At 36.6% G+C, this 10,460-nt stretch overlaps 1 protein-coding gene across 1 annotated transcript in view; it reads right to left on the minus strand.

Annotated features, from left to right (window-relative positions):
- THADA (THADA, armadillo repeat containing) overlaps positions 1–10,460 on the minus strand; it is a 167,381-nt gene that overhangs the window by 100,556 nt on the left and 56,365 nt on the right. The window contains exons 27-28 of the mRNA XM_026072344.1: positions 3,168–3,257; positions 1,262–1,393 (exon numbers count right to left, since the gene is read on the minus strand). Coding sequence (XP_025928129.1) covers positions 1,262–1,393; positions 3,168–3,257 — 222 coding nt within the window. The remainder of the gene's footprint in view (positions 1–1,261; positions 1,394–3,167; positions 3,258–10,460) is intronic.

Consider the following 10,460-nt stretch of genomic DNA (forward strand, 5'->3'; position numbering starts at 1 on the left):
CTACCCACATCTTCTAAAAGGAGTTAAATAACTACAAGAGAATGAGCTAAATAAGTGTGACCACTGTCGAAGAGTTATTCTGTTGGTATATGTACCTTTCTAAAAGTAGCAGATGTCATGAAAATACAAACACAAAGTCTAGAAGTTTTAACCAAAAAAACTTTTTAAAAAATCTATTACAGGAAACAGGTACTATGCTGAACCAAAAAACAAAAAACACAAGCCCCAAAATGCACTCTTCAGTGGAGTAACAAGGCATAAAGGCAGAGCTAACTAATGATGTGGGCAATAAATGTAGTTCAAAATAGTTCCCCAAAAAGTATTTAAGGTTCAAGGATGGCAGCAAAACAAAACATCATTTTAATACAATGCTTTTAAATGCTGTTAGATACAATGTTAAATACAATGCATATACATGCTGTTATTACAGGTTTTTCCTTTAAGAAAAGGCAGCAGATTACTATTTATCCTAAAGTTCTGAAAAACATTGTAAGAAACAGGAGGTACTATAACATCACATCTGCTGTGAAGAATAAGCAACAGAACTACTATTATTTTCTAATATAAATAACAGTTTAAAACTGGAAGATCTTAGGATAGAAACAAGTTTATCTTGTTTCACTACCGAAGGAGCAAGGTTTATTATGGAACTTTTCTCACCCCGCTGCTCTCAAGCCTTCACACAGATAGCAGGACTTCCTCTCAAACACTGATTACTCTTACTTTTCCTCACCCGCCACAGTTCTGTCCCTTTATCAGGCAGTCCATCCCACACCAGTGGCGTACACAACAGCAAAATGTCTGCAAGTATCTCGATGTTACCACCATGTAAGTGAAGGTTACACTACATAAAAGCTTGGATAAGACACCTTAGAAAGATATGGGAGTCATTACATTTATGGGTTACCAACAATCGTTTTGCAGGACTGAAAAACCCTACAAAAATTTTAGCAATGTAAGAATTGCTTTACGAAGCCAGTCAAGCCCATCAGTTCTCATTTACTCTCTCTCTGGCAGCAACCATGCTGTACTGCATTTTCAGATGAAGTTTAAAAACAAGTCATACAATCGCTTGCACACAGTGAAAATTCTTTCTAATCCCTGAAAACGAGTACGAACAAGAAGTCCAACCAATCGACACCAATGTTCTTCCTTTAAGAATTAAATCTAAAGAGAAGCTAAAAAAGGCACTTTATAGAAAAAAACAAAGATTCTAGAAAGAACTCCCATTGCATGAAAATCCACCAAAACAATACCTTACCTTATAATAAATGGGACAAATGGTGCCATGCTGAGGGCTGAGTAAGTGCCGTCCATTGGAGATGGATACAGCTTTCCCAGAATTAAAAGCAAAAGGAACAAACTTGGATGGAGTTTCAACTCTTCAGTTTCACTAAATGAAAAAGTTGTAAGAAGCATTTGGTTTAAAAAAAAACAAAACAAAAAAAACACACACAAAACATCTTCCTTCATGCTAGACTTGAGACACTTCCACACATGGTACCCTTCTGCATTTCCAGTTCCAGGAGGTGCTTTAGGTTGGCCACTGTAAGAATGTGAAAACTTTGCTGGGATCCAACACGTCATCCAGTAAAGGTACATTCTCCTACTGCACCACTGGGGACCCCTGTACAAAGGCACTTAAAGCTGTATTGGTCTTACTACTGGCATTACTGATGTAATCAACACGCTATGCCAGATACATGCTGATTTCTGTAAAGCCAGTGAGAGCATCTGCAACATAATTCCCCCACTTTATACTTCACAAGGGCAACAGCTTCCAGCACAGTGCCAGAGCCCAGCTCCTCACCTGGGGTGCAAGTTCTTGCAGAACTGAGAATCTGGACAGCGTGACACTGAGCCCACCCTGTGAAGACAGCCTGCAACCAGCCCTGCCAGTGCCGAATAGGACTAAGTCCTTCTACACCAGAACTGGCTTCTTCTGGAACAGCAGTGTGTCCTTGAAACAATTTTCTCATTATCCAGATTTGTTTCCATTACCCCAAGCATCCTGTTATTCCCAAGAATGGTGAGCTGCCCTTGCTTGTAAGTGACATTAGAAAATAGAGCAGGTAATGTTTCTTTAGTAATTGAACGATTGAGAAAGCTGAGTTACAAAAACATCACTAAAAAATCTTTTTTTGGTTGGGAAGGAAATGTTTATTTGGTGAACAGAAGGTTTTATTACAGAATAATTCTTGTAATCAATACCAAGTAGCTAGTATTCATATTGTAAAAGTAACCAGAAATACAAGTCAAACATCAGCATTTCCTGTTTTAGTTAAAGACTGGGGGGCGAGGGAGGGGGTACAAAACTTGCATTGAAAATAGCATTCAATCTTTTCCAGTTGAAAGATTTCCTCAAATTTTCTAGTGATGACACTGTCACCCTTCAAAATATCAGGTAGAGCAGACTCCATGGAATACACGCACTTCCTTGTCTTAGAGCAGAGACAGCATAACACATAATGGCTGATGAAACTCCTGTTCCCCTCTATCCACTTCAGACCCATCACACAGATGGCTGAATCGCCTGTAAATCAGCTGCTGAACTTCCACAGTTTAAACCACAGCATTTTAAGAAAAAAACAAAGCCATAGTGGTTTACTTTAAAAGTTCATGAACCTGGGGGTAATAGCATCAGCCGCCATCCAAACAGTATCATCCACATTGATCAAATTGGAACTCTCAGACACCATTTGCAGACTCCTTAAAAAGAGATCAAGGACCTTCCCCCCAAATCAGTGTGTCATAAGCTGAAAAGTACTCATTTAGGCTTACATGAGGCCGTATGACCCTGTATCATTTAAACATTTTAGCAAGTCTCACTCACCATTAAACATGAGACAAAGAGCCAAACACCCAGTTTCTATCTTTCTCTGAAAAGATATCTTAGTTATATAAAGTCTGATCCTAGGTACATAGCAACAGCAGGGAAAAACAAAAGCAGCTGCTAATCACCCAACATTAGTTCATACTCCAGAGATTCACTGCAATGTTCAAAAGTTATAGGGAAAAAAGGCTTAGCAAAACACACTAGTAAAACTACACAACTTCAAGAAGCACTGATGAGAAGAACAGCATTAAAGTACATGTAACACACCTCTTCTCAGTTTAACCTTTACGTTGCACTTTATGTAGTAAATCTTTCTGAGATATCCTCTTACCTGTCCAAAGCATTGGCTACAATCTCCAACTCTTTGAGGAGGAAAGGATAAAGACTTGGAAACCGAGAGAAAAACTCCCTTCCTGTCATTCTGCAAAAGGGAATAAAGAAGAGTTACAGTTAGCATTCTGTAGTAATACACTGCACTCAAAATACCAGTTTACATATTAGATTTTTGATGATACGGTGAACTTGGAGAGCCAGGAGAACAACACAGCCATTACGAACTCCTTCCAGATAAGACAAAATGCTTTTGTTAAAAATAGCAATACGGTCTAGTTTACACCATTTACATAACTGCGCGTGTGTGAATACTAGCTTCATCAACTAGGCTGTTCAGGCCATTTTGGAGAAAAGATTGTTAAGCCAATTATTTAATCACACTAAAAAGAAAAGATACAGCAGCTTAATTTCTGGCACCATTTTAACAACATATTGCTCAAATGAGATGTCTACATTTGTGTTAGTATGGCTACTGTATTAAATAGCTAATAAAATAAATTTAATATACTTATATTATATACTAAACAGATGCTCATATTTTACTGATACTGACAAGTATCTCAGAATAGTAACTCAAAGAAGATCTGTAAAATACAGCAGCAAAAAGTGTCTGACCTTCCATTAGCCCTTTAGTACCTTCCATCATATGGCAGTGGTGGCATTTCCAGGCCACATTTTTGCTTGTGTAGATGTAGCTTATATGTAACAACCAGATTCAAAACAGAACAGTGCACCAATGCCTATTGAACTCATCATCAGCCAGAATTAGTAAAGCAGCATAGTTCAAGCCACAACTGCAAATCAATCCAAGCTAAAGACACAAGGAGAGGTTTTTTATTTGTTTTATAACCTTCTGACCAGATAAAGGGGGACTGTTTATAGGAAAACATTTAGCATCTTTTAAGCAAGAACCTTTTTAAATATTATAGTAGGGATTTCTAATGAGACATAAGCATTTTACATAAACAGTGTTCCCCCCCCCACCAAAAAAAAGATAAATGCATATGATATGATCAACAGAAATAAGTACATGTTAGCATGACTCCATTACAAAGCTTCAAACCAGCAAACAGATCCAGGTCTACAAAAATAACATGATGAGACAATAAGATTGAATGTTGGTAAAAATAAGCGCACAAAAAAAAAAAAAAGAAAGAAAGAAAAAAGAAATCATGCAGGAGTAAATCAGCACATGGCAAACATCACCAAAGCTTCATCCAGCACTCAGCTAACAAAACATGCCTTAGCCACAGGCCATAGAATAAACACAGCAAAAAACAGATCACTAGATGGAAACAAATGTTCAAACAAGGAGGTTCAGGAAGCTTTCTGAAGGCACGTAAGAAGAGTACACTGAAATGCTATAACTAAAAGCATGGCCAAGGATTCTGCAATAACTTCTAACAACAAAAAAAGATTTGAGTTAAAAAGTTCAGATGAAAGCTTTTTAATTATGAATGAATTTAAAGTGAAGCATTAGAAAGGATGGTTTAAAATGTCAATACTGATAACTACTTCACAGATTATTTAAGCAGAAAAAAAATGTAATTTCTTATCACAGAACCCCAAAGTGTCTGTCAGAAACCAAATGCTCCCAATGCCCACAGTCAGAGTCCAAAGCTTCACCTTCTAACCCAATCTAAAAACTTCTTCAAACAACTTCAAATTTTCTGTACAAACATCATATAGCAAGCTGAAAATGGAAAAGCCAGAGACAGCATAAAACAAGCTTTGTGTAAACACATCAAGTCAAACAGCACATGGTATACATCTTACTGAGTTTTTGTATTTAAAAACATTAAAAACCTGTATTTTAAAATCAATCCTGAAAATGTTGGGACACCTCCAGCTCCTGTGTCCAAGTCCATCAGGCAAAGGCAGAACAGAGGTCAAGTCTCCTATGGAATGTATGGCCTCTGGTCAGAAGCTTAAGAGGACCGCATGCAAGTAGCGTGTGCTGTTCTCAGTCCCATACAACAAATATTTTTGAACAACTCCATTTTAATATATTCTAAATTCAGTAGCCAAGTTTGAATCAAAAATAAATAATGAAACTGAATATTCTTAAAAAGACAGCCTTAAATTTCTTGGTATATAGTGTGGTTTCCTACAATTTTTTGATAGGGAGAGACTACCACYGAACTGGGTAACTCTCACTTGGTTTACTGCTCCACAGGTTACATGAGGGGAAAAGGCAGTCTAATTAAAAGCGGTGTGTTAATCACCATATATCTGCAGAAAAGATGCCTAAAGGCTCTTTGAGAAACATAACTGTCTATGAGCAGATTGATTGCCCAGTGATAATTTTAAATGGCTTCCAATTCACAGAAGAAACAAGAAAGACTAAGCATTAGCAGAAACATTGTAAAATGAAGTTCTTTTTAGGAAAAAAAAAAAAAATCCCACATCACTGACTGAACTGTGAATCTGATACCTGGAGATGTCAYGGCAGAGAGATAGGCAACTGGAGAATGAACAGAGAGAAAAGTAGCTACAGTAAAACACAGAGATATTTAWTTTTTTTATTTTTGATTACTGACAGTGCTTGTTCCTCCTGGAAATGTGTACGCATTATTAGGCACAGCAAGCACACACAAGTATTTGTGTACAGTAACTGAGACTGAAACAACAAGAAATGCAATGCTCACATTTTCAAAAGTGTTCAGGACACTAAGCAACGCATTTTCCATTAATTTCATCAAAAATATACTGCTTTGAAAAATCAAAAGCCAACACTTTAAGATTTGGCTCATTCATGTTAGTGATACAAACAGACTCAAGCATGCATGTGTGCGCACACACACATATGTGCATTAGGCTTCATAATTAATAAAGCAATTYGTATCTTCAAAAGATAAGTATTTGACATATCTATTTATAAAGGAACATACCAACTAAATGTTGACTAAAATAATCCAAAATCACTATTAGCAGTTATCATGGAACAAACTTGTTCCTCCTTTCCTAAAGTATATCTGACAACGAACGACAGATTTAAATTGAAGATACAAATAACTACTCATTCTTTCCATTAGTCACTGACACAGTTCAAACACAGATTTTTGGCAATGCAACTACTATAATTAAATCCTTAAAACCAGCATTTTGTAGATCACAGGATTTTACAGCTACCCACCCTAAAGCATGTTTATAAGAGACATAATTGGGAAGAGCCTTAAGACACTAATATTTTTCCCATGTCCAAATGAAATTATTTTATATTGCTTCAGAGCTCATTCTTTGACAGTATGTCCAACCACACGCTCTGTAACAGTAGTTTCTTTTTTCCTGTTCCCATCCCAAAGCAGCACAATTTCACAATCTAGAATTTCAAATGGGATTATTGAGATCTAAACAAYTGATTGGTGGCAGATTATTTACTGCAATAGGAAGTAGTTTAATTACACAGAAAACACATCAGTGGGTTCGTGATGCTTACAATAATGTTTTACACTGGGGAGGGAGAATTTATTTAAGTATGTGGTTAAAACGGTGCTTAATGTCAAAAAGTTGAGAGGTAAACTAATGGAAGCACTCATACCCTCCTAAAATCACTTGTAAAAATCATTTGTAAAACCATATATACACACAATACTTTGATAACAAATAGGAGGAAAGATACAACATTTACCCCTCAGACACTTCATGTTTTAACACTGTTAATACGTGGTCATAAGCAAACAATTCTGCAGAAAAGCCAGATGACAGTCTAAATCCAGCCACTCTAAGGCTCAATTCTAATGGCTACACAGAGCAGCCATGTTTAGCACTTTGCAGAAAAAAGACTGATGAAGGGTGTTGATGTAGAAAGGGAGATCTGCATGAGTTTCTTTCCGGTTTCCACTCAAGTTTCCCACCTGAAGAGAGAGACCATTAAAAAACAGTCTCACAGAGAAATCTTGTCTACCATAACCACGCAAAATCAAGCTGTACCTACTGCTCCTAACCATTCTATGCATGCCCTTGAGCCAAACATATTCTTTCCCACCTTTCTCTGTGCCAGAGTCTATCTAAAGGAGGAAAAACACATCATGATAATAGCAAAAAAGCCATTTTACAGAATACAGAGTTCATGTAGATGGACAAGAAGTTACTCTGAAGGCATGTGGTGCCACAAAGGATAGAGCCTGATTCCTATCAGTAAGCATTTGGAAGGTAACAGTGAATCACAGGTAAACTACCAAAAATCTACAACTACCTATAGTAGTAAATTTTAAAACAAAGGCAGAGGTTTTAAAACTTGAAAGCAGACTTTAAATCTTTCAAAAGGAGAAGTTTATTTTAAGCATGAGCAAGAGTAAAATTTACAGTGTTAACACTTCTTAGGAGAAAAAAAAACACAGGGGAAAAAAAAACAGTTTTCTGATCTCCAAAACAAGGTAAAAGAGAAACCTTTATTATACTCTTGATAGTCAACAGCTCTTCTATTCATTCGCCACTGGTTCTTTGGCTTTCCCTTTTCAGGGTGGAATCTTAGGTGGCTTACAGCAATCTGCAAAGACTGCGCACTTCCAAGTTTTCATTTTATCTGCTATGCTTGTAAAGACATTCAGCAGCATCAAACTTTTATAACCAAATTCATAAAATGTATTTCACTAACAGATTAAAGCATTCTGTCTACTTGCAGCTTTATTCCAAATTCCTGAAAGATTACAGCCAAGCCTAAGAGGCCAAGCAGTTCCTTGGAGCTCCTTTTTCATGCTACTTCTTTCACAAATGCTACCGAACAACTGTGACGTCCCCGGTCATTACACTTATCATTTGTTTGTCTCCTTGATTAGTGATTCGATGCTGCATACTGCATGGGTTAATATCTGTGTTTATGTATCTAGTGTCTTTCAAAAAATTTATTACATATTTCTGTACAACGTGTATGAACTATTTGACTGCTTTTAAGAAAACACATCTGAGAACAAAACCATGGATGTTGCAGTGTACTTTTCTAAGCTGTGCTGTACACCTAAGAGAATGCTCTAGAAGATTAAAGTGCTGCTGTGACATTGGGGCATACATTTCATTTTATTGTGACATGTGTCAGAGATTACCTGCTTCTGTTCTTTCCTATATTTTTCAGAAGGACTAAAGGCTTTATAGCCTTGTATCCTGCCTTTAATAACTGACACGTTAAAGAACATTTGCAGTAAATCTGCTCATATTTGAGTTTAGCACGGGTGAGATTTAAATAGAGACAAAGCTTCAAATGGCATCAAAGGTCTCTGGTGCTCATTTTAAACAGAAATATTCCCAACACCTCATGTGTGCTGACAAATGCATTGTCAAATCTGTGACAAAGTAAAAAAATATGAAAAAAAAAGTTTTAAAATACTACTAAGTAAAAAATAGAACAGGAATGTGAAAATACAATATTGGCAGACACATTTAGAGAGATCAAGAGAGAGAACGTAGTTTTCATGAAAGCACCTAAGTCCTCTTTTAATCGTCTCCTGTAAGATCTACTCTCGTTCCACCAATGATTATACTGAAATTAACAACTGTAACGTATCAGAAGATCCTTTATGTCAAAGAGCAGTAATGCAGAAAACAAGAATCAAATTCATTCTCTGCACTGCAGGAACAATTCCTGACAAAATCATTTTAAACCAGGACCGATTTTGGCAAAACTGTTATCCAAAGGGACAAATTTATAACGACAATCCGTATTTTACATATTTGCTTCTTTTGCCTTTGTTAAAAGATGAAAAACAGAAAAGACTGCAGCTTGACTATCGTAACAGTTTTTTATTGCCTATCTTGACATACATGTTCCTTACGTGACTCACATCACTTATTAAGTAGGTAGATCCTCTTACCTCAGACTTCATATTCTGTTTCTGTAAATTGGCATATTTTATTTCTCTATGAACAAAGAAGCACTTCAGAAGCATAAAATTAAATAAATGGCAAAAAGTTTCCTTCAGCTATATAAAAAGACAAGGAGAGAATAGACATTAAGTTGTTTTATAGTGAGGTTATAATAAAGACCAAAGCTAATTCAGAGATGCTCTTAAGAGTTAAATGATTAATTTGCTGCTCAGATATCACTGGAGAATATGACAGTCATTTGAATGGCAGAATATGACTGCCATTTCATGACAGGAGAATTAATTGAAATGAAGATACGTAAAACAGAAATTATCCTATCTGAAGGGGAAGCAAAACTCAAAGAATTTAGCAAACTCAACTCAAAGGATAATCTCTATGTTGGATTTTAAAACACAGCAAGACAGCATGGTATGGTATGACTGGCAAAGCAAATTTGTAACACTAAGTTATTCAAAAGTGCCGGTGGAGAGAATGATTCAGAAAACTACAGACCTTCATTCTGACCTCAAGAATACATAGAAATTTACTGAAAAAAGCTTGGAAGAGAGAACAGTTAAAGATACGGGAATAATTTAAAACTGGAATAAAGTGCAATGTGCAAAAATCTTACCACACTAGATTGTACCTACCCAACCCACATCTTAACAAAGAAAGGTGACTTATTTTCCTAGACAAAGGAAATACAACAGTCCTATTAACACAAGTCTCCTGAATGTTATCTGAAGGTCTGTTGTGTAACTTAATTCAAAACTGCAAACCTTTTAATCAAGATTTGCTTAAAAGAAAAAAGCAGGGCAGCTCTAAGTCTCAGCAGAGATCCAACTCCCACAATTCTTCCTTTACAGCTAGAAAACATCATGGGGTTTCTGTAAGACACAGAAAACAGCAAGGAGTAGACAACCTCCTGCAAGAGTCTGAGGGAAAAATCTACATGAGGTCCACACTTGAACTACAGTTTTGGTTTAATAGATTATACTCTGGTTTAATCTATATGAGCAACAGTAAAATATGTGACATATTGCAATTAGGGTAAGCTATTAGATAAAATGGAGAAGTTAGAGAAGACACAGGGCCTTAAAAACACAGTTATGCTGTAAAGGGAATGAACATGCTGGAAGTCACTTACTGGTAAAGCTAATCTAGACTTGGAACAATGTTATTTAATACTCTAACTGAAGACCACAGTGAGAGAGTTAGGAGTGTTAGGAGTGTGCCAATGAAAATCTGTTGATGAAACAAAAGTCAGGAGGCACTGTCTGCAGAGAAGATTCAAACACTATAAAACAAACCTGAATATCTTTTGAGGACTGGAGTAGTAGAATGATATCACAGAATCACAGAATCACTGAGGTTGGAAGGGACCTCTGGAGATCATCTAGTCCAACCCCCCTGCTCAAGCAGGGTCACCTAGAGCACATTGCACAGGATTGCATCCAGGCGTGTTTTGAATATCTCCAGAGAAGGAGAC

Source organism: Apteryx rowi, unplaced genomic scaffold, assembly GCF_003343035.1.
Source record: "Apteryx rowi isolate R43461 unplaced genomic scaffold, aptRow1 scaffold_34, whole genome shotgun sequence".
Taxonomy (NCBI): Eukaryota; Metazoa; Chordata; class Aves; order Apterygiformes; family Apterygidae; genus Apteryx; species Apteryx rowi.